The sequence below is a fragment of the Capra hircus genome, chromosome 9 (genome assembly GCF_001704415.2).
Source record: "Capra hircus breed San Clemente chromosome 9, ASM170441v1, whole genome shotgun sequence".
Taxonomy (NCBI): domain Eukaryota; kingdom Metazoa; phylum Chordata; class Mammalia; order Artiodactyla; family Bovidae; genus Capra; species Capra hircus.
This window is the reverse complement of record NC_030816.1, coordinates 83997521-84022152: the sequence shown is the minus strand read 5'-3', so window position 1 is coordinate 84022152 and position 24632 is coordinate 83997521. Positions and strand designations below refer to the sequence as shown.

The window sequence follows — 24632 nt, the reverse complement described above, 5'->3', positions numbered from 1 at the left end:
CCAGATTTGGATTAAAGAGCTGAAATATAGATGCAAACCCACTCTGGTTCACAGTGAGCATTCCTCTAACTATAGTGATTGAACCTCATTTATAACCATTTTAGCAGATCAATTTTAGAGCAGCATGGTTTTTTTAAAAAAATTTGCTAATCTCACCATGTTAGCAAAAAATCACATGTACATAGACACACACACCCTGAGACAGTTGCTAATGGAAAGGAGATGAATGTGTGTACATGTATGTGCACACGTGTGTACAGGATGTACAAATTCTGATACATGGATCTCTGTAACCTGGCTCTCACAGTGTTACATTACTGCTGCAAACGGAGCCCACGATGGTCACAGGGCAGGCTCGCCCTGCAAAGCGCTCTGACCTGATGTCTTCACTCTCATCTAGCCCACTTACACTACGGGACCAACTTGACTTACTTCCTTTGCCATCCTGAGAGACGTAGTAAACAGTGGGTATGATTCAGGCCTGGGACGGAATTTCTAGTTATAAAAAAAATCAGTCTGTAACAGCAGTAGTTATTCTGAGCAGACGATAAGAATATTTAAACAATCAAATCCATATAATCAGCACGTGACAACAGTCACTGTCTAAAGAAAGCGGTGTCAGTGGCTCCTCGCGCCTGCTCCCAGCACGCAGGACCCTCATTCACCTCTGGGCGACCTTACGCTCCTCCGAGGGTGCTCCTGAGAGCACTTCCGTTTACAAGGGAGGGGCCGGAAGGTGCAAAGACAGCGGGACTGAGCCGGCAGTGAGGCCCAAAGCCTCACATGCAGGGAGGAGCGGGCCTCTCAGGACAGCCGCGGAACCACAGCTCCGGGCACCGCCCCGCCCGCTCTGGGTGTTGGCTGGCCCCATGGGGCAAAAGAAGGCAGCAGCCCTGATGCTCTGGGGCCTCCCAGGCCTTTCAGATTCACCTGGACCTCTTGAACTAGCTGAAGGAAGCTAGCTGTCACTTAAGAAGTCCAATTATCTGGGACCAATGTGCTGTGAAGAAGACCAGGCCAGCCACATGGAAGGTCACGTAGAAAAAAGGACAGTGCCAACCAGCTCTCCGTCCAGGGGGCAGGGTCAGAGAAGGAGTCATCCCAGACATCAGAGACCCTGCAGACACCACGCGGAGAAGACGCAGGGGCCCAGCCGGGCCACAACGGCACCTCCAGCCATCTGCGTTGTGCCAGCTAAGGCCCAAGACATCAGCCGGTAGAGGAGCTGCACGCTGCCCGGACACCTGCCCACAGGGCCGTGGGCACAAGAAAACGGGGCTCCTTCGGAACACCACGCTTTGGCGGGTCTGTCACATGGCGACAGATGACCAGAAACGTGAAAGGACCATTGGCAACGTTCTTTAAAGAGATGAGCTCCACTTTCATGCAGTTCCAAAGTGAAGGGTATGATTCAGGCAGCCTTTGCTTGTCTCAGAGAGAAAGAAAATGCATCCGTTCCTATTTCCTTGGGAAGCTTTGAAAATAAGTCTGGCCAATCTAATTAACTCTAAAAGCCCCTGAAAACACTGAGAGGCCAATATACTCTGATGAATGACAAATGGGTCTGAAATCCTGGTCTCCCGAGCTCAGCCTTCGGGTCACAGCACGAAAGGCACTTGTTCCTGAAGCCTTCCCAGGCCCAGGTCTGCTCAGGCCCTCCTGTGGGCGCCCGCAGCAGCCCCTCACTCGCCACCACCCCAACTCGACCACACAGGGTGGGGCAGCCTGCTCATCTCCGTGGCTGCGACTGGAGACCAGCAAGGGCTTATCCATCATCCAGCACAGCACCTGCCTACACAGTCACCGAAGTTCTAGGTCAAAGAAAGGAGGAGGGAGAAATAAGGGGGGACGGAAGCGGGGCGGGGGAGGGGAAGAGAAGAGGGGCTGGAAGAATGGAGAGAGAGGCAAAGACGCAAAGAAAGGGCGGGGGAGGAGAGAGGGACCCAGTGAAAAGGCACCCACAGCGGCGGCAACACTCGCAGTAAGAGAAGGAAAGGGGCTGGGAGGAGCTACGGGAAGCGGGGAGTCCAGACAGAAGCCCAGCTCCACGCGCAGCAGCGGTGACTCAGGCTCTTGCCTGCAAGTGGGAGCACCGACTAAGGAGGAAACGCTCAACGTTACAGTTATTCAATTCTACTTCAAAATTTTAAGGCAAACAGTGCGAGGAAATCTTCAGCTCCCAATAATAATGACAGCCAGTGCTTACTGAACGTACAATCTTCACCACACTGGAAGGCACTTATTTCTCAGATAAGACATGGAGGTTGGAAGCTGAGAGAACTAGGATGAGAATCCAGGCAATCCAGGAACCGAGTCTGTACTCCCGTCCACCACGCTCTGCTGCCGCAAGTTCACAAAGCAGCCGAGGTCTCGAAGCAACCGAGCTCTCAAGCTGTTCTGCTGCTCAACACTGCTGAACACCTCATCACCGTAAGGTAATACGGCCCACCCGCCCAACATGGGCGCTTCCTATCCATTTTTGTTTGTTTGTTTGTTTTCATGGCCAAAACAGTTCACCAGATGGCAAACTAGCTACTTTCTAACATATGCATGACTGGGCCAGTTAAAACTACACACCCTAGAAACTGTGTCATTTCCTCAACCGTAAGCTGAATAGTAATATAGAGAACCTACATCTCGTTGGGTTATTATGATATTTAAAAGGCAACTCTATTGAGAGGCCAAGCACAGTGCTGAGAACTGTCAGTGGTAACTGGGCAGATGCTTCCACAAATGATTCAGCAGCCATTTACATGGGTTACTCAGCATGGGTTACTCTATGACACAGAAAGTTCACAACATAGGAAATGAAAACAGAAGCCAGCTATAAACCAATACAGTACAGCAACACAGACATTACGACATGTGAGCAAAGAGCCTGTGTTATGATGGAGACAGTGGACACAGAGGCAGACTTTATTTTTCTGGGCTCCAAAATCACTGCAGATGGTGATTGCAGCCATGAAATTAAAAGACGCTCCTTAGAAGAAAAGCTATGACCAACCTAGACAGCATATTAAAAAGCAGAGACACTGCTTCACTGACAAAGGTCCGTCAGTCAAAGCTATGGTTTTTCCAGTAGTCATGCATAGATGTGAGAGCTGGACCATAAAGAAAGCTGAGCGTCAAAGAATTGATGCTTTTGAACTGTGGTGTTGGAGAAGACTCTTGAGAGTCCCTTGGACTGCAAGGAGATCCAACCAGTTAATCCTAAAGGAAATCAGTCCTGAATATTCATTGGAAGGACTAATGCTGAAGCTCAAACTCCAATCCTCTAGCTACCTGATGCGAAGAACTGACTCCTGAGAAAAGACCCTGATGCTGGGAAAGATTGAAGGCAGGAGAAGGGGATGATAGAGGATGAGATGGTTGGATGGCATCACTGACTCAATGGACATGAGTCTGAACAAGCGCCGGGAGTTGCTGATGGACAGGGAAGCCTGGCGTGCTGCAGTTCATGGGGTTGCAGAGTCGGACACAACTGAGCGACTGAACTGAACTGAAGCAAAGAGACTACAGGGCAAAGATGGCAAAAGTTATTTTTGCATGTTGGGTTTATGGGTGGGGTGTTTTTTTTTTTTTTTTTTTTTTGGTCAGCATTTTCTAAACTCCGTAAACACGTCATCTTTCGAAACAAGAAAAACCATTAAGTGAATAAGAATGCTGATGCCGAGGTCTGCTCTCAGGTAGCTGCAAGGCAAAGGTTCACGAGCATCCCTCTTCACCTGCAAAACGGCAGGAATTAAAGTGGTCTCTGATGGCTTCCCGGAGAAGGCAACGGCACCCCACTCCAGGACTCTTGCCTGGAAAATCCCATGGATAGAGGAGACTGGAAGGCTGCAGTCCATGGGGTCGCTGAGGGTCGGACATGACTGAGCGACTTCACTTTCACTTTTCACTTTCATGTATTAGAGAAGGAAACGGCAGCCCACTCCAGTGTTCTTGCTTGCGGAATCCCAGGGATGGGGGAGCCTGGTGGGCTGCTATCTATGGGGTCGCACAGAGTCGGACACGACTGAAGTGACTTAGCAGCAGCAGCAGCAGCTGATGTCTTCCAGACCTAAAATTCTGTCATTTCATGAAATAAATAGTTGAAAGAAGTTGAGGAGGAAGACAGACAATCTCTCCTCCACCTTCTATCTCTGCCACAGCCCAGGACAACAGCAGGAGCTCAACAAGTATCCAGTGACTGGTTTTCTGACTGATACGTGACGACGCACAGTCATCTCAATGTGCTTCCCAGGTGATTCCGTGGTCAAGAATCTGCCTGCCCAGGCAAGAGATGCAAAAGACGTTGGTTCAATCCCTGGGTCAGGAAGCGCCCCTGGAAGAGGAAATGGCAACCCGCTCCAATATTCTTGCCTGGAGAATCGCGTGGACAGAGGAGCCTGGTGGGCTACAGTCCACGGGGTGGCGAAGAGCTGGACACGACTAAGTGACTGAGCACAGAGAGTCGTCTCAGGCTCCGCAATCAGAGCTTAACCCCTGCTGCTCGAACTGGGGATGAAGCCCAAACCGAGGCCGAGGAGAGCTAGCGCTGAAGTCAGTCCTGGAGACTCCTCGGCACCAGTGGGTTCTCACTGCCGAGGACTTGGGTTCAATACCTTGTCAGGGAACGAAGATCCCACAAGCTGCACAGCGTGGTCAAAAAAAAAAGTACCTAAAATTAGTCCTGCCGCTATCTCAAGCCTTCTGGCCGCTAAGAAGTTGCTTTAAAACCCTGGGCCCCACTTTCTCAATCTGTAAAGGCGGGAACTGTGTTCTCAACTCCTGTTCCAAAACTGTTGCTGCTGTTTAGTCACTTAGTCACGTCCAACTCTTTTGCGACCCTACGGATCCATGAGATTCTCTAGGCAAGAACACTGGAGCGGGCTGCCATTTCCTCCTCCAGGGGAATCGTCCCCGCTCGGAGAGAGAACTCGTGTCTCCGGCGCTGCAGGCAGATTCTTTACTGCTGAGCGACCAGGGCGATGCCTCCAGAACTGTATGAACCAACCAGTGAAGAAAAAGCAGATGTCCTGCTGGCCTCGCCACGTTTAGCACCACAAGGCAAGTAAGTCATCAACAATGCTGACTCAGGAGGCGCTGCTGCACAGATACTACTTTAGACAAGGCGCTTCTCTAGGCGCCTGAGAAATTCTTTTGAGAAAATGGATAAGGACTGATTGTAAAGATACTATACTGCAATAGAAAGCTATTACTTTCCAAACGGGGTAAATACAGGCCATAGGTTAATATTCTACTACAAGTAAAGTTTTAAAACAAAGTTAAAAAAAAAAACACAAACTTCTTCCTCATAGGAAAGAAAGGCTATTTACTACCTAGGAATTCCTCCTTAGATAAGAAGTCGTTCAAGGAAACAAATACAATAAAGCCCACCTCTCCCGCCTCTCTTCTTCCTGGGAGAAGTTATATATGACAGGGACCCAGAATGGACTTGCAGACATCAGCCATGAGAGACCAGTGTACGGAAGAAAGGTGTGGGAAAGGGAAGCTGACCAAAAAAAGGGCAGAAGGACGCGGGCCACAGAAAGGGAGAACGGGAATGAGGCTTTCCAGTAGGGAGAGCACGTGACAGGGGAAATTCCTCAGAGGAGACACGGAATGAAACCCCGACCTTGCAGGTAATAGGTGGATGAATTCTAGGAAGCTAAGAGATCAGCTTTAGGACAAGTGGTTTGCTGAAATCAATCAGTTTCTAAAACCGTAAGGCGTCGGTGACCCGAGGTTCCGCGTTAGAAAGTATGTACAAGGAAGCCAGGTCTGCACGCTTCAATTCTTCCAGCTCAGAAATGAACAGCAGTGACGTGCTCCAAGAAACGAAAGCAGAGAACAACCTCCATCTCCAGGAGCAGGACACTATCTGGGCTTTGGGACTGCAAACACAGAGAAAGGCGAGACAGAGGTTCTGAGCCTGGTGACAAGGCACCATCTGGCGCTGTGCTTAGGGCGCAGGAGGGCCCCCCACACGAGGGCAGAGCACACGGGGCTCAGGCCGCCCAGAGAACCCTGGAGGAGATGCCTCTCCCCACCTGCCTAGGATGTCATGCCCGGGAGACAGAATCTAGGCGGTCCCGCCCAAGAGATGCGAAGAAAGAAAGAAGGCCACAGATCCGCACACCCGCAGCCAGCCGTCCAGGCCGTGCACGCCGACGGCATCCCCATGGCCTCCTCCACACCCCAGAAGGAACGCAAATGCCTCACACGCTGACCTGAACAAACACTCAGGACAAGCCTTTCCACCTCTGGAGAGTCAGTTTCTCCTTTACTAACAATGTCGCTAATGATAACAACTCAGAAGTGTCAAAATAAAACTTTCAGGCAGCATAAAATCAAACTCAAAGGAAGGGGAGGAAACACTGTTACTGTAGAAGGTGGGCATCACAGCGCCCTGCAGCACAGATGCTGAACCGGGCCACACCCTTGCACGTGTATATCCTCCAGTGCAAGACTGACCTTTCAGATTCGCGCGGCCAGCGGGCCTCCCGACACTGTTCCTCTGGTGCTTGGAGGACATGCGTTTCATCTGCCGAGGCGTGCTGGGAGGAGAGGTGCCATAAAGGTTCTCTGTGTTGGCTTCATCTGAATAGTCCTCAGGATCAGATTCGGAAATCTTGCAAGCTGAGTCTCCCAATGCGCACTCTTGCCTGATAAAGACAACAAGCAGAGAAAATACTCAGTGACAGAGGAAGTGAATTCAAACTTAAACCACTCCAAGCTCCTTTTAAGAACTCTCTGTAACACTTTTCCATGGCTCTGCCATCTCCTTAGCCTGATGTATCTTGCTCTTCTATTGTAGCTACGGAAACTCACAAGGAGAACGAAGCCACTGTGTTCCTGAACGCAGCCACTGTGTTCCTCCTCTCAGCATGCACAGAGAGAACTGATGTGCGGTTTCTGTTGTTTGGAGAATTCTTTACAGCATAAATGAAGTTTAAAACTAAATACTTGAGGATTGGGGGGAAAAAAAGAGCAAAGAACTGAAAGATACAAATCCGACTGAACTGAGCATCGCTCACGTGCTAGGCGGGGACAAGCTAACCCTGAGTGGGCAAGTCCTGCCCTGACTTCGGAGGCCCGCTCCTTCCTTTGTGAGGCACACACAGAACAGAGAGCAGGAGCCGAGCAGAGAGCGCTGGTGACGTGTGTCAGGGGACTGCAGCGCAGCGCCGGGGAGGGGCGTGCGGGGAAGATGCTCTGCAGGAGAGAAGGGAACGACTTTCTCCTGACCTCCAAACAGCAGTTCCTCCTTCACCTGGTCTCTGGAAACTTCCTGCCAATTCTCTGTTCCCAGGAGACTTCCTCAACAATACCACTTCTTGGACAAAGTTCTATTTTTTGCGATGCTAATGAAAATAAAATTTAATATATGAACTGAGAACAGATACAGTTCCCAAACAGCAAACTAGAAAGACGCAATCATGAAGTTCCTTTCAAATAAGGACCCTTACAATCTAACCTATTCTGAATCTTCTTTATAAAATATACTTCATACTTCAAAAATAAAACTTTAAACTAAATTCAAGATACAACCAGTTTTCTCTCTGGAGATTTACACATCCTGTTATAAAATCGAAGCTATTCCAAAGTCATGAGGGGAAAAAAAAATATCCCACCCTAAAATGTAATAACATTATTATTGAACGGACCGACAAAAGATCCTTACCTTTCAAAAATAAAAATGCTGCAGAATTATTCAAATTTACAGCACTGAAATATTTAAAGAATCCCTGAGACAGGTCAAAAACCGATTTTTAAACCAGACAAGACCATTCTAGATACTGTGAGTGCACACACCCTCCACACATACAGACCCACACTATCAGACACACAAGCAGAATATTCGAAAAGCCAACTGAATCCAATTACACCCATAAGCAAATTTAGACGTAAGTTTTAAATGTACCTGTTCCCTCAGGCTAGCCACCTTTATTATTTAAGACTCACAAAGTCACATAGCAAATAACCACGTGGGCTTCCCAGGTGGCACTAGGGGTAGAGAAAACCGTCTGCCAGTGCAGGACATAAGAGACGCAGGTCCCATCCCTGGGTCAGGAAGATCCCCTGGAGGAGGGCATGGCAGCCCACCCCAGGATTCATGCCCGGAGAATCCCAGGGACAGAAGAGCCTGACGGGCTAGTTCATAGGGTCGCAAAGAGTCAGATACGACTGAAGTGATTAACATGGACATAAATTATTTTGAAATTTCCTATTCTTCTACACTCACTGCAAAATAGTTGATTCAGCTGATAAAAAAAAACAATGACAAGGTTGCTGATTTCATTCCCATCTGGTTTTGTGGTTACTAGCACAAGCTTTTGAATGAAGAACATAGGCTTTCTCATACAAGGGACTTACGTTCAAATCCTGACTCTGCCAGTTACTAGTTGTGTGGGCCTCAGCCAAATTATTTAAAATCTCAGCAATGCACATATATAAAATAAGGATAAAAAGTATTTAAACTCCATACCTGTAAGGCCTAAACCCCATAAAGCACGCTCAACAGGAACAGTATGAGAAGCGTCACTAAACGACAGACATCACTCAGCATGCATCTGCTCCACTTGGAAAGAGAATCTGCCTTTGACTTCAGCATGAACACCACCAGAAACAGCTTTAACATTTTAACATCTTCTGAAAGCGACAGTGAATTCACTCAGCCATGTCCAACTCTCTGCAACTCCATGGACTGTGGCTCTCCAGGCTCCTCTGTCCATGGGATTCTCCAGGCAAGAAGACCAGAGTGGGTTGCCATTTCCTTCTCCAGGGGATCTTCCCGACCCAGGGATTGAACCCAGGCCTCCCACATTACAGGCAGACGCTTTAAACTCTGAGCCATCCGGGAAGCCCCTTTAACATCTTCTAACTCCTTTCAGATTCAATATTATAACTCTACTTTTCCTCCATTAAGATAAAGAGGGAAATGGCAATCCACTCCAGTGCTATTGCCTGGAAAATCCCACAGATAGAGGAGCCTGGAAGGCTACACTCCATGGGGTCGCAAAGAGTCGGACACGACCAAGCAACTTTACTTAAGATAAAGTCAGTGGTAAGGAAGGACTCTGTATTTTAGTACTTTTGTATCTCCAGTAGTTTTCAGCACAATGTTCAAAACCATTCATTGTTTTTCCACGATAATACATCTCATATATTACTGAACTGAGTCAGTTATGAAAGAGCAAATCAGACCAGGCTCAGAACACCCCCTCTGCGGTGGACAGCATGAACCTGGAAGGCAGAAAACCAAGGCTGAGTCCCAGCCTTACTGGATGGGAGACTGCACACAACTTAATCTCAGACTAAGAAGAAACAGAGTAATTCAGAATTTGTAAGGTCAATAGTCTAAAATATTTCAGGAAATTCAGTTGTGAAGACTCAAAAAACAAAACAAAATAATGGTAATAAAAGGCTATGCAGAAAATACTAAATCATCAAACAGGCATAAAAAAATGGAATGTTTTACTTGTATTCAGCAGTATTATGTGGATGAATGAACTGATGCAATGTAACGCACAAGTAGAAGAGGAATTTTTGAAGAGGGACTAAAAATGGCCACACTTCACTAAGCCAAGCCTCCAAAGGCAAGGCCCCAGCCCTGAGCACAGAGTCATAAACTCAAGACAGGACAGTTCATTGTCTTATCTACAAGGTCCAGTGCTTTTAGCAGATAAGAACAATCTAAGAAAGCGCTGCTGCTGCTGCTGCTAAGTGTCACTTCAGTCGTGTCCGACTCTGTGCGACCCCATAGACGGCAGCCCACCAGGCTCCTCTGTCCCTGGGACCCTCCAGGTAAGAAAACTGGAGTGGGCTGCCATTTCCTTCTCCAATGCACGCATGCATGCTAAGTCACTTCAGTCGTGTCTGACTCTGTGCGACCCTATGGACAGCAGCCCACCAGGCTCCTCTGTCCACAGGATTCTTTAGGCAAGAACACTGGAGTGGGTTGCCATTTCCTTCTCCACTAAGAAAGCATCTATTTTGAAAATGTTAACTTTTATGAAAAATTTAATTTGGGGAAACAGAAAAAGGTATCTGTGTTGTACTGTTCTCCAACTGTATTTCTCTACACACGGAAAAATTCATTTGGCTGCACTTTCCAAATCGGAGTGGAAGACTAAGTCCCTGAAATAATTCTACAGAAGTTGAATATCTCTTGTTTTCAAATCTACATCTATTACAAAACAAAAGGTCACAATAAACTACTAATTTCAAAGCACTTCCAAACTTTAATTATCCTAGCAGCAAACATACAGAATGACAAGGAAGTGAAGATGAATACTGTCATAAACACTGTATTAAAATCAATCAAACATAATACAGTTTATCCCTCCTTATTCATTATGCACCATAGAAAATGAGGTAGGAAAAATGCCATGCGCTGCAGTTACTATATTTATTCATAACTAAAATAAATCTTAGGAGAAGCATTATACAAAGATGAAGCTATGCATTTAATACTTTCTTAAGGTTTACTTAACTCTGTTAAGAAGGTGGTCACACCTGTCAGAAATGTTATTGGTTTACATTCCATTCAAGTAACTTTGTAATTTAATTAAACGTTAGAACAAAGTCCAACGTTACCTAAAAGAATTTTAAGTCTAATACCCATTAAGTAAAATTCACAACATCTGCCATCCTATGCAAATTTACAAAGAAACAGGAAGATGCAACCCAAACCAGGAGAAAAATCAATAGAGACAAACCAGAAACGGCTCAGGTGGATCCTGCAGAGATGAAACACACGTGAGATGAAAAATACTCTAGAAAAGATAAAAGCAGATGAGCTACAACAGAAAAAAAGATCAGAAAACTTGAAGATACAGCACTAGAAACTACCCAAGGTCAACCAGAGTGAAAAAGATGGAGAGAAAAAAAGGGAAGAAAAAGAGAAAGACCAGCGCATCAGCAATCCGCAGGACAAACATCACGTAGGGTAACACACACGGGCTTCCCCGGTGGTTCAGCTGGTAAAGAACCACCTGCAGTGCAGGAGACCCGGCTTGAATCCCTGGGTCGGGAAGATCCCCTGGAGAAGGAAACCCACTCCAGTATTCTCGCCTGGAGAATCCCATGGACAGGGGAGCCTGGTGGGCTACAGTCCATGGGGCTGCAGAGTCGGACATGACTGACTGATCCTTTCACTTTCACTTTAAAATTGATACAAGTACAGTAAAATTAATACTCTAAAACTAGCTACTGTGGTTACTAATCAAAAAAAAAATCCAATTTCTAAAAATTCTATTCCATTTAGTAAAAGTTGGACACAACTTAGTGACGAAACCACCACCAGTGTAACACGTGTTACTGGAGCTCAAAACAAGAAAAGCGAGGAACAGAAAACAGTTCTCTGAAGAAATAAGGCCTGGAATTTTTCCAAATCTGAGGGGGGAAAAAACAAACAAAAAAACGCAGCAGCTCAAAGATATAAGAATCTCAGCAAACTCCAAGCAGAAGAATTATAAGAAAACAACCAGGTTTTGATTATGAGTATCATAATCAAATTGGTAAAAAAACAAACAAACAAACAAACCAGTGAAGAGAAGAATCTGAAGAGCAGCCAGAGAAAAACAACTTAGTCTGGAAGTTTTAGCTAAGAACACAATGCGGGGTGGGGTAGGAGGGGAAATTGAGCAAAAGTTCATCCTTTTTTCCTTTAAAAAAAATCATGTAGACACAAAATCTAGGAAAATAAATACTAGTGGTAAGTTCAAAAGAACTTGCATCACTTCAAGCAACTGACCAAAAGCACCCAAAACCTCACTTGGTATTAGCTCATGTGAGATGAGCTCATGTGGCCAGCTGACTGGTTTAGAATGTTTCCATGGATACCAATTATTTTGGATAAGGAAAGTAGTACAAGGTCTGCATCAACTGCCCTGAAACATTTTTCTTCCTTGTGTTTAAAACATACAAATGTGAAATGTCTTTCTGGTACTAAACCTCTGACAGTCACATAAAACAATGTTGCATTCTTTTAACATGAAACCTCGCTCAAGTACCATTCAGGCTGACCTGGAATCCGGTCTAAGAAAGGTCCGCTTAAACTCAACCCAAAGGGTGTAGTTTTTAAATGAAGTATGTGAAAGACAAAAATTCAAATAACTTGGGGTTAAATAGTTCTGCTCTGACATCATAGGTAAAACCACATGGTGCCTGAAATAGCTCATCTATAAAATGATGGAGCTGGATTAGATGAGCTTGAAAACATCTGTGGTTTTCCAAAAGCCCTTAAAAAAAAAAAATTAACTTCATTGAACGTTCTTTAGGAAAGTCCTTAAACGTAAAATATTCTACTCCATATCAGTACAGTTCTCACCTGTGTGAGTTTCTCTCCACATCTCTGACCTATTCTCTATGAAATATTAATTAAAGGAGGGCTTTTACTACTGTTGGCAAAGGGGCTAGATTTTCTAGATTTCTTTTTCAGATACCTTACATAGTTTGCTTGGCCTGTACTATAAATTAGAAGGAGATGAGTTTGAGGTGGCATGGTTGGCATGTACTATAAGTGCCAACTAAAAGTTAGCTGACCAATCAATCGGCTTGTGGTGGAACGTCTATCAGCTTACCTACAGGTAAGCTGTTAGCAAATCTCAAGTTTGCCCAACATTCATGACTTTACTTTGGCACTGACTCGAGAGTGCAGCTCTGTGCAAAACCAGCAAGCCTTCATTATTTTTCAGTATAGATATTCAAACTCTTTTAACTATCATTCACTTTTTAAACACGAGCAGACATTTTAAAACAAGATTTCCTATGGAAATGAGTAAGAAACTATCCCCCCAACTAGACTCAAAGCTTCATGAGGGCAGGGACGTCATCTGTCCACTGTTTGTCCAGGGTGGACAACAGTGCCCGGGGTAGATTACATGGCCATTACTATCTGCTGAGTAAATGGATTTGCGAGGTTAATAATTTTATCTTCTGATACTTTAGACTTAATTATCTAAATTCTATTTCAATAAAATCACATTTAATACTTTTAAGAATGCAAATTTTTAAAGGCTGTAAGAATTAAAGACTGTTGACTTCTGACAATGTTGTTTAAGTGATACTGTTCCTCTAGGTGCCAAGAGGACCATCTACTGACCAGCACAATGGCAGTGGAGTATGGGGTAAGGAATCACGGTTCTGGAGTCAGAATACCATGGGCTCAAATCCCTACGTCCCCACACTTATTAGTAAGAACACAAGTTTTAAACAAATTATTATGCTTGCTTACACTTTCACTTATTTGAAGTCTTCTATCCAGTATCACTGGGTAAGTGATATTGGTGAGTCAGTTAATTTTTTAAAATATACTTTTATACTTTTAAATATATACTAAAAGCATTAAAAATGAGATATGCAGGTAAAAAACCCTGAAACGCCTGTGGTGGCTGTTACTCTGGTGGCCTCCCAGTATTTACATCCTTGAATAATCATCTCCTCTTGATGAAGGTCAAAGAGGAAAGTGAAAAAAGCTGGCTTAAAACTCACCATGCAAAAAACTAAGATCATGGCATCCAGTGCCATCACTTCATGGCAAATAGATGGGCAAACAATGAAAACAGTGGCAGATTTTATTTCCTTGGGCTCCAAAACTCACTGTGGACAGTGACTGAAGCCATGAAATTAAAAGACTCTTGCTCCTTGGAAGAACAGCTATGACAAACTTAGACAGCATATTAAAAAACAGAGATAGCACTTTGCTCACAAAGGTCCACAGTCAAAGCTATTTTTCCAGTAGTCATGTTTGGATGTGAGAGCCGGACTATAAAGAAGGCTGAGCACTGAAGAATTGATGTTTTTGAACTGTGGTGCTAGAGAAGACTCTTAAGAGTCCCTTGGACTGCAAGGAAATCAAACCAGTCTATCCTAAAGGAAATCAACCCTGAATATTCACTGAAGGACTGATGCTGAAGCTGAAGCTCCACCACTCTTACCACTTGATATGAAGGGCTGATTCATTGGAAAAGACCCTGATGCTGGGAAAGACTGAAGGCAGGAGGAAAAGGGGGTGACAGAGGATGAAATGGTTGGATGGTATCACCAACTCAATGGACATGAGTTTCAGCAAGCTCCAGGAGATAGTGAAGGACAGGGAAGCCTGGCATGCTGCAGTCCATGGGGTCACAAAGAGTCAGACATGACTTAGCAAACTGAACGACAACTTGAATGTGGACTGACCCTGTGAGCTTTTTAGTCATCAGAATGTAGTGGAAGTGACTCTGGACCAGTTCTGGGCCTCAGCCTTATGAACACCAACCACCCTTGTATCCAGAGCACGCTGCTGCTGCTGCTGCTGCTGCTGCAAAGTCGCTTCAGTCGTGTCCGACTCTGTGCGACCCCATAGACGGTAGCCCACCAGGCTCCTCTGTCCCTGGGATTCTCCAGGCAAGGACACTGGAGTGGGTTGCCATTTCCTTCTCCAATGCATGAAAGTGAAAAGTGAAAGTGAAGTCGCTCAGTCGTGCCTGACTCTTAGCGACGCCATGGACTGCAGCCTACCAGGCTCCTCCATCCGCGGGATTTTCCAGGCAAGAGTGGATTGCCATTGCCTTCTCCAAGTGGCACACTAGCCACCAGGTAAGAAGCCCAGCCACCCTGAGACTGCCAGGGTCTTCAAAGCCTCATAAGCCAGATGGAAAGGCTGCATGAAGGAGAAGCCAGCTAGGCCAGAGGCCTCTGAGGTCCCACCCCAGCTGACGGCCAGTGCCAACTTACCAGCCTGTGTGTGAGGCTATTTCAGACCTTCCAGCTGTCCTTGAGACCAAGCCAACACCATGAAAAGCAGAAGAAACATTCAATACCACAACAGATAATAAAGGGTTTTTAAGTCACTGAGCTTTGGTATGGTTTGTTAAATTACAATAGAGAACTGACACACATACAATACTTAAACACTTTATTTTTGCTTGAAGCCCAATAATGGGTTTAAACTAGTTAAGACTTTGATGAAGCCACAGCCTTGTCTTTTAGTGTGGGTCCTCGAGAGAAGCCAGGAGTCCACTTCATCAAATACACCACAACCAAAGGACAGCATCTGCCATCTCCACGCTCTGGTTCTTTAAAATGCAACAAAAATTTAAAGGTTTTCATAGGGTAATTTTTCTGGATCAACTAAACCTCAACAGTGCTTTCCGCTCCCTAACTTAGGGCTGACTTTCTTTTGGTGACCTATCTTCAGACTTTCCCAGGCAGTCCTAATTAGTTCATACAGAAATGGCAATTCCCTTTTGCAATCACATCTCATATATTTATATAATTATTTACTAAATTCTGCAATTACAATTAAAACGTACAAGAGACCTAAAAAGATTTAGGAACAGATGAGGAACTCTTGATAAATATATAGGTACAACTGGTGGGAACAGAAAATCACAGGAATTTTAGAGAGCAGTCTATTAGTCACAATCATTCATGATGCTGTGAGCATCAGCTGATACGTTTTACAGAAGAAACAGGGAGGGGGAGGTCTTGGGAAGGGTTAGGCGGATGAGTGTGCAGGTCTGGCTGGCTTAGATCTTCTAGAAGTCTTATTTCACTCATGAAAAAAGTGAAGCGTTAGTTGCTCAGTTGTGTCTGACTCTTTGCAACTCCAGGGACTGTCCCCCACCAGGCTCCTCTGTCCATGAAATTCTCCAGGCAAGAATGCTGGAGTGGGTAGTCATCCCCTTCTCCAGGGGATCTTCCCGACCCATGGATTTAACCCAGGTCTCTTGCACTGCAAGCAGATTCTTCACCGTGTGAGCCACCAGGGAATTAGATTTGTGCAAAGTATACTTTATCAGTCCTGAAGTACATAGAATAAAAAAGGACACAAAGATGGGAAACAAATATGTGAAGAAAAATTACCCCATATGGATAAAGTTTACTCATCATTAGAAATAAACAAAAAAAAAAGAAATAAACATAATTATAAGCTATTTTAAAAATACTGTCACATGAAGGCTTTCAGAAAAAAATCATACAATCATATAACAAAATGCTTTAAATAGTTCATGTTATTATTCTTCACTTCTGGTTAACCAGAAGACTAACCAAAAAGAACTAGAACCAAAAAAAGAGAGAAGTTTTAGGTAGTTAAAAACATATGAGTCATGATACAGATAAAAGATAAATGTGATTATTTCTATAATTTCGGCAATTTTACTGCAAACAGTTCAGTACTTTAAAACAATGGGACAAAGAAAAAGACATTTTCAAGTGTGCCTTCTTATTTTTGCCAGTTCTAACATCTCCAAAAAAAAAATGTGAGCCTATCTATATCTCTATCCAAAGTTTTGCAAATCGATCCCTGACTGTATGTGTACAGATTAACAAGCAAACAATCAAAAGGGAAGAAAACCTTTCCTGAGGTGCACCCGCTTGTGCCGGGGTGGTGCTATCAGTAGGAAGCACGTCTCTAAACACAAGAGGTGAAAATAAGCAGCTGTCCTCCTTACAGGTGCAATTTACAATGAATACCGACCACAGACGTAACTAAAGAAAAGCACCATAAAACCAACGATTCGTGCAAACTGCTTCAGGCTTAAGTGACGAGAATTCTGGGGCTAAGGCAGGGAAATTGGAAAGAAGAAAGCTGTGCCAAAGCTGGGAGGAAAAGCCAAGTGGCCCACACCACACCAAGAGCACACAAGACATTTAAGAGTTTAAAGAGAAACAAGACCAATGTTTAAAACTGTAAAGACAGCAACAAAGAACTGCGACCTTCTTCTACTTATTCTCTTCCTTATAAGTGAGGACATTTTCAAAATCCCCTCATTCTAATCCGAATTTATATGCGGAAAAAGTGTTGTTTATCATGAATTACTTCCCATGTAATTCTCAGAAATCAAGTTAACTACAGAGCTGCTTTCTGTAGCAAACAGATAAGCTGTCTCAATCGCCTTAACTCAAGTTAGCATTTTTCTAAGTTAAATTTTAAAAACTGTTAACTATAAATATGCTCTATGATACACATATACTTTCAAAAGATGAACTCCAACTGTTGAGGGGATGAATTGAGGAAATACAAACATATGAGATGCTCTTCCAGGGTTTTCAGTGAAGAAAAATGGAAAGACAAGTGGGAAATGGAATAAGGACAATTTGGACATTAAACCTCTGACCTTGGCTTTGACATTAGCACAGAGAGAGCTCATTTACTTGGAGACCAGATCTTGGTTTCCAACACCATGCTCCAACAAAAGAACCAGGACTTCTTGGCGAAACGGCCAATTCCTGGACTGACTGGAGTAAGGAAGACATAATATGAGCTGGGCGTATCTTGTACGTGCAGCACGCTGAGGAAGTGTTGAAAAAACAAAAAACCAACAGGAGCGTCTTAAAATGACCACAGGAGCAACTGAAAGAATCCCCACTGGCCAGAGCTGGAACAATCTGAGCAACAAAATAAATGACAAAGCATTGGATTTTACCATGGACCCATGAGCCCACACTGACATATAAATGAGCAAGAGGAGAGACAGACCTTTACGGGGAAGATCCAAGTAATTTACATAGACAAATGATCAAATAAATCAGTATTATCAGTAATGAGCCAGGTTGAGAACACGAGCTTTCAAATGACAAAGGCACTTGCCCTCTGGGGTTGCAGTCCCAAACTCCAATCAAACCATGCTACTGCTGCTGCTAAGTCGCTTCACTAGTGTCCGACTCTGTGCGACCCCACAGACAGCAGCCCGCCAGGCTCCCCCGTCCCTGGGATTCTCCAGGCAAGAACACTGGAGTGGGTTGCCATTTCCTTCTCCAATGCAGGAAAGTGAAAAGTGAAAGGGAAGTCGCTCAGTCATGTCCGACTCTTAGCGACCCCATGGACTGTAGCCTACCAGGCTCCTCCGTCCATGAGACTTTCCAGGCAAGAGTACTGGAGTGGGGTGCCATTGCCTTCTCCGAATCAAACCATGAAAAACAGTCAAACCCAAACTGAGGGATGTATACACAGTACCTGACTGGCCCTCCTTAAACTGCGACAGTCATCAAAAACAGAGTCTGAGGAACAGTAACAGCCAAGACACGGACGAGGAGACATGATAACTAAATATAAAGGGGTGTCCCGGCTGGGATCTGGGACATGACGTGCCATGCCATGGGATTCCAGGACAACGCTTAGGAAATTTACTATACAGGCATAAAAGACTACAAGCCAGGACAAAATGAAAAATGTTAACATAATTATAAAATTAAGACATTCTGTATCACTTTAACTGATGACTGTAGTTATAAAGCAATTTTTAAACGGTAGGCGAGGAAATTCCACTTAAAACAGCAACTTCCAAAACTGGGGCATGCATCAGATTTCTATGTTTTGCATCAGCTACAGAATGCATCACACAGTGATAAACAACTTGCCCTGTAACAGTGTAACTAACAGTGTAACTGCTGCCTTACGTACTGAACACCAAGCATCTATCTGTCAGGCACTATGCTTAACACCCCACAGGAGCTCATTTAATCCTCCACAGAGCTTTCTGGCGCCATTTTCGGAAAGGATACCTTGCCCACAAGGCCCATTCTTGTTGATGATGGAAATTATCATACTCTTGTTATCAAATACCTATCACATAGCAGGTAACTCAGTTGGGCAATCTACAGATGCTATGCCATCTCGGCCTCCCAACAGCCCTCTCCCAATCCCTGCGCTGCCGAAGAGGAAAAGCAGATGCAAAGGTAACTCGCCTGCTCCCTGGAATGTGTCTGGGCAGAACAGGAGCCCCGGTCCGACCTCAAAGCCGAGGACTCTCCCACCTTGGGCCCACCTCTCTGTCCCAGGTCCCTGGGGTGTCCACCTCCTCCGAAAGGCAGACAGAGCCCTGCACCCCTGGGGAAGGAGGTCCCTGTCGCTGAAGAGAGTGCTTGTGGGGAGAGTTCAGGGACCGAGCTGTCTGGCCAGTGCTGGGGTTCCCTCCTTTGGTGAAGCCTCTTAGCTATTCTACGTCTACATTCCTCACTTACTGGCGTGGGTAAGACATTGAGTCTGAACTCTGCCCTGGGGAGACAGAGTGTGGCTACGATATAGATGAGGGGGGAAAACATGAGAATTTCGCCCTATTTCTGCGTGTCAAAAATAAGCTGTAACTCAACTCCACTCTCCTTCAGGTAGCTGCCTACCTCCTTGAGTATTATTAACTCCACCCTGGGTAGACACTGCATGGCTAAATATAAATGGAAGGCGGAGGGGGGGACGGGGAGATGAGAATTTCATCTTATTTCTGCATGTCAAATATAAGGTGTAACTCAACTCCACTCTCCTTCAGGTAGCTGCCTACCTCCCCTATCAAGTACAGGAGTCACATCCCGTCTTCTCTGAACACCAAACAACCGGTTCCCCTAACTGAGAGCACACAACAGATCAGGCTGGGGTTTCACTTTCATGTAAATCTGTGTGTTTATGTCTAAAAAAGAGCGTAAAACCACCCCCTGGAGGGACAGGAAATACAAGCCTTTTAAATTAGAGACCAGTTATTTGAAATCAACAATTAACTTTGAGAATGGGATTCTCTGTAAGAGCTGAGATAGAAGAAATAAAATTTTAAATGTATGTTACTTCATTCCCTTTAGGCTTTTTGTTTCTTAGGGTCTCTATTCCAATGATTTCTTTATTTACAGTTGAAAACTGCACATAAACTGTTGCACACTGTAGTGTGTTAACTACACCATCAGACCCTCAGTTCACTCAACCGGACAAGGGCTGTGCTAGCAGTTGAGGAAACACACATTACTGAACAAGAGACTCACCATGCCTGCCCTCCTAAACTTTTCAATCTACACAGAGAACTAGGTATTTAGCAGGTCAGTCCAGTTGCTCAGTCGTGTCCGACTCTTTGCAACCCCATGGACTGCAGCACGCCAGGCTTCTCTGCTTTACCAACTCCCGGAGCTGGTTCAAACTCACGTTCATCAAATCGGTGATGCCATCCAACCATCTATTTCATCCTCTGTTGTCCCCTTCTCCTGCCTTCAATCTTTCCCAGTGTCAGGGTCTTTTCCAATGAGTCAGTTCTTCGTATCAGGCGGCCAAAGTATTGGAGCTTCGGCTCCACCATCAGTCCTTCCAATGAATTTTCAGGACTGATTTCCTTTAGGATTGACGGGATTGATCTCCTTGCAGTCCAAGCGACTCTCAAGACTCTTCAGCACCACAGTTGAAAAGCATCAATTCTTCAGCACTCAGCTTTCTTTGTAGTCCAACTCTCACATCCATACATGACTACTGGAGAAACCATAGCTTTGACTAGACAGACCTTTGTTGGCAAAGTAATGTCTCTGCTTTTGAATCTGCTATATAGGTTGGTCATAACTTTTCTTCCAAGGGGCAAGCATCTTTTAATTTCATCGCTGCAGTTACCATCCGCAGTGATTTTGGAGCCCAAGAAAATAGTCTCCCACTGGTTCCATCATTTCCCCATCTATTTGCCACGAAGTGATGGGACCAGATGCCATCATCTTCGTTTTTTGTATGTTGACTTTAAAGGCAGTTTTTTTCATTCTCCTCTTTCACTTTCATCAAGGGGCTCTTTAGTTCCTCTTTGCTTTCTGCCGTAAGGGTGGTGTCATCTGCATATCTGAGGTGACTGATATTTTTCCTGGCAATCCTGATTGCAGCTTGTGCTTCATCCAGCCCAGCGTTTCTCATGATGTACTCTGCACATAAGTTAAATAAGCGGGGTGACAATACACAGCCTTGACGTACTCCTTTCCCAATTTGGAACCAGTCTGCTGTTCCATGTCCAGTTCTAACTGTTGCTTCCTGACCTGCCTACAGATTTCTCAGGAGGCAGGTAAGGTAATCTGGTATTCTCACCTTGTTAAGAATTTTCCAGTTTGTTGTGATCCACACAATCAAAGGCTTTGGCATAGTCAATAAAGCAGAAATAGATGTTTTTCTGGAACTCTCCTGCTTTTTTGATGATCCAATGGATGTTGACAATTTGATCTCTGGTTCCTCTGCCTTTTCTAAATCCAGCTTAAACATGTGGAAGTTCTCAGTTCATGTACTGTTGAAGCCTTGTTTGGGAAATTTTGAGCATTACTTTGCTAGCGTGTGAGATGAGCGTAATTGTGCAGCAGTTTGAATATTCTTTGGCATTACCTTTCTTTGGGATTGGAATGAAAACTGATCTTTTCCAGTCCTGTGGCCACTGCTGAGTTTTCCAAATTTCCTGGCATATTGAGTGCAACACTTTCACAGCATCATCTTTTAGGATTTGAAATAGCTCAACTGGGATTCCATCACCTCCACTAGCTTTGTTCGTAGTGATGCTTCCTAAGGCCCACTTTACTTCACACTCCAGGATGTCTGGCTGTAGGTGAGTGATCACACCATTGTGGTTATCTGGATCATTAGATCTTTTTTGTATAGCTCTGTGTATTCTTGCCACCTCTTCTTAATATCTTCTGCTTCTGTTAGGTCCATACCATTTCTGTCCTTTACTGTACTCATCTTTGCATGAAATGTTCCCTTGGATTCTCTAATTTCTTGAAGAGATCTCTAGTCTTTCCCCTTCTACTGTTTTCCTCTATTTCTTTGCATTGATCACTGAAGAAGGCTTTTTTATCTCTCCTTGCTATTCTTTGGAACTCTGCATTCAGATAGGTTTATCTTTCCTTTTCTCCTATGCCTATAGCTTAACTACACACAAAGTGCTTCAAGAACAGTTCCTCATTATGTTCCGAAGGAAAACTACAAAGCATACCAGCAGACAGGATCTAGCCTGGAGATCCCTTAGGGTGATAACAAGGAAGACATCTCCGAAGCAGGATGGCTGGAGGCACTGACCAGGAGAGGGAGGGGGAAAGCGGCCAAGACAGAAGAGCCCACGGCTCCTCCGAGAAAGCCACAGGCCCCGCGAGCCTGGGCTGAGGGCAAAGCGAGCAGGGCACACAAAGGAGCGGCAGGCATCAGAGCTGACAGAAAGGCGCGGCTGCAGAGGGCACCAGGCAGCGGCGAGGCAGGGGCGAGCCTACCCCTCTCTCCAAAATATTTCCCACGTCTCCTTACACGAGCAGACAGGCACTAAGAGACACCCATTTTTCTAACACTACTTTGACTTTCCACACATAAAGCTCAACTATTCAGTCTTAAAGTCAGCCTGAACAGCTATTCTGTCTACACTAGTCCAACAAACAAGACCAGTTCACCTGCAAGGAGTCAACAGAGAAAAAAACAATTGTCCACTTGAGAGGCACGACACCTGTAGGAGTTGTGAAATTCTTAAAAATGGCAAGCTAACAGCTAAGAAATAAAACACTATGCAACATCAAAGATGCACTTAGAGATAAACAAAAAGTCTGTCTTGTGAAAAATAAAACTACCTTCTAATTAAGAACGATGTAAACTGGGAGAAAACTTTTATTGGATCTAAAAACTTTTAGAAAAAAGCTATTTCTAATTTTATAGCTCCCTTCACTAAGGAGAACATAATTGGTAACTGTGGTTGAATACGTAGGCTAATGTGAAATTTGCTGGAAATGTGAGGCCTGAAGTCCAGTGTATTCCAAAGATAAACACCACTCACAGTTTCAGAAAGGAAACCGATCTCACAGTGTGTAATTACATGCAACATGTACGAAATATAGGGAATGTAAAAAATAAAGTATCAGAACTATGTTATTATACTTTGTGTCTCAATTGTGGGGACTACGAGTCCCCTGAAACTGAATGTAGATTTTAATTTACACGCATTTTTGGAGTCAAGAGTCCATAGTTTTATCAGATTGTCAGATGGAGTCTCTCACCCAAAAGGGTTAAGATGCACTGACCTAGACAATGTTTACCAAACATTTAGCAGGGTTCTTCTTTCAAAATGTCTCATTCCGACATATATTAGACAGACACTCAAAGGATAAAGGTATCAGATGCATTAACGAATTCAAATCAGTATTTGAGCTACAAGGGTGCTTCCACATTAGGTAAGAACAATGCCTTCCCGACCACACAAGCCGGCTTTGCACAAAGCTGACTTTTAAATCACATACATGTCAAGAAGTTAACCAAATAAGGCAGCGGTTTTCAATCTTTTGTGACGCTCTGTTGTTTTCTGTTTAGAAGGACACTATTCTCCATACTCCTTGTAAAAGCGGTCAATTAAAATAAACTAACATTAAACTGAATAGCACAGTTAATTTAGGAATAATTAGAGAAATCCTTAAACGGTTCATAATCAAGGCTACAACCGAACACAATAAAGCCAAAGCCTTTGCAGGGTAAAATCAAGCAAATATGGAACACAATGATTTGGTGAAAGAGATAAATGGAGAATGTTCCACATAATACAGTAACAGAAATGTGAAAGCAGAAGAAAAAAATATTACAAGAATAGTTATTTATAAGACTGACACACAAGACTAGAGACCATGGAAGAACAAGGGATTTAATAAGTGATTTTCTAGCGATAACTTTGTGTTTACCTTTCTTGGGGTTCAATGAACTGTTTGAATCTATAGGCTTACAGTGTCTGTTCATTTTAAGCCTTATTTCTTAAAATCTTTTTTCTGGTTTTCCTCTTCCAAGAGCTCCACTCACAGATCGGCTGAGTGCTGGACAGGATCGCCTGTCGGGGCTCTTCTACACGGTTTTTCTGGCCTGCGCGCTCCCTGGACTGAACTGTGCGTGCTTTCTATTGCTATGTTCACAAGGCCATTTTCTTTTCCCTACGGTGCCTGTGTGTAAGTTGATCAGTTGCTCAGTCCAGTAGCCTGTCAGGCTCCTCTGTCCATGGTATTTTCCAGGCAAGAAAACTGGAGTGCGTCGTCATTTCCTTCTCCAGGAGATCTTCCAACCCAGGGACTGAACTCGCATCTCTGGCATCCTTTGCACTGGCAGGCTGTTTCTTTACGGCCGCGTCTTTCTTGTGTCTACTCTGTTGATGATCCCACCCAATATATCTGTCATTTCAGATACTGTATTTTTTCATCTTCAGACGGTCAATTTGAGGGGTTTTTTTTAAATGTCTTCCATTTTTTCTTCAATGTTCATGTTCTCATTTAAATACCTGAACATAATTCAATAATAAAAAGACAAGCCAATTAAAAATGGACAAAGGATCTGAATACACAGTTCTCCAAAGAAGATATACAAAGGGCCAACAAGCATCTGAAAAGATGCTTACCATCACTAGGAAAATGCACATCCCAACCGTGAGACAGGACTTTACATCCAAAAGGATGGCTATCCTCAAAAAGGCAGATAATAATAAGCATGAGCAAGGATGTGAAGAAATCAAAACTCTCATACACAGCTGGTGGGAATGTTAAACGGTACAGCCAAGTTGAAAAATCTATGATCCAGCAAATTAGACTCCTAAGTATATATGCAAGAAAAATGAAAACATATGTCCAGACAAACACCTCTATACATATTTGAACACTTACAGCGTCACTACTTAAAACACTCAGAAGGTGGAAACAAGCCGATGTCTATCATGACAAGTGGATAAGCAGAGCGCAGTACTGAGACACGCATTCAGGGACCGCTATTCAGCCAAAGAAAGGAATGAAGGACTGGTACATCGTACAAGAGGAATGAAACTTGCTAACATCAGGTTAAATGAAAGAAGTCAGTCCTAACAGACCACATATCACATGATTTGATTTGTATGACATGCTCAGAACAGAGACAAAAGTAGATTAATGGTCACTTAGGACTG

The 24632-nt window shown here is 44.2% G+C and overlaps 1 protein-coding gene across 4 annotated transcripts in view; it reads right to left on the bottom strand.

The window, feature by feature from the left end:
* Positions 1–24632, bottom strand: part of MAP3K4 (mitogen-activated protein kinase kinase kinase 4) — a 146565-nt gene that overhangs the window by 65569 nt on the left and 56364 nt on the right. For all 4 annotated transcript variants that reach the window (XM_018053440.1, XM_018053441.1, XM_018053443.1 and 1 more), the window contains exon 2: positions 6457–6647. In XM_018053440.1, the coding sequence (XP_017908929.1) occupies positions 6457–6647 (191 nt within the window). The remainder of the gene's footprint in view (positions 1–6456; positions 6648–24632) is intronic.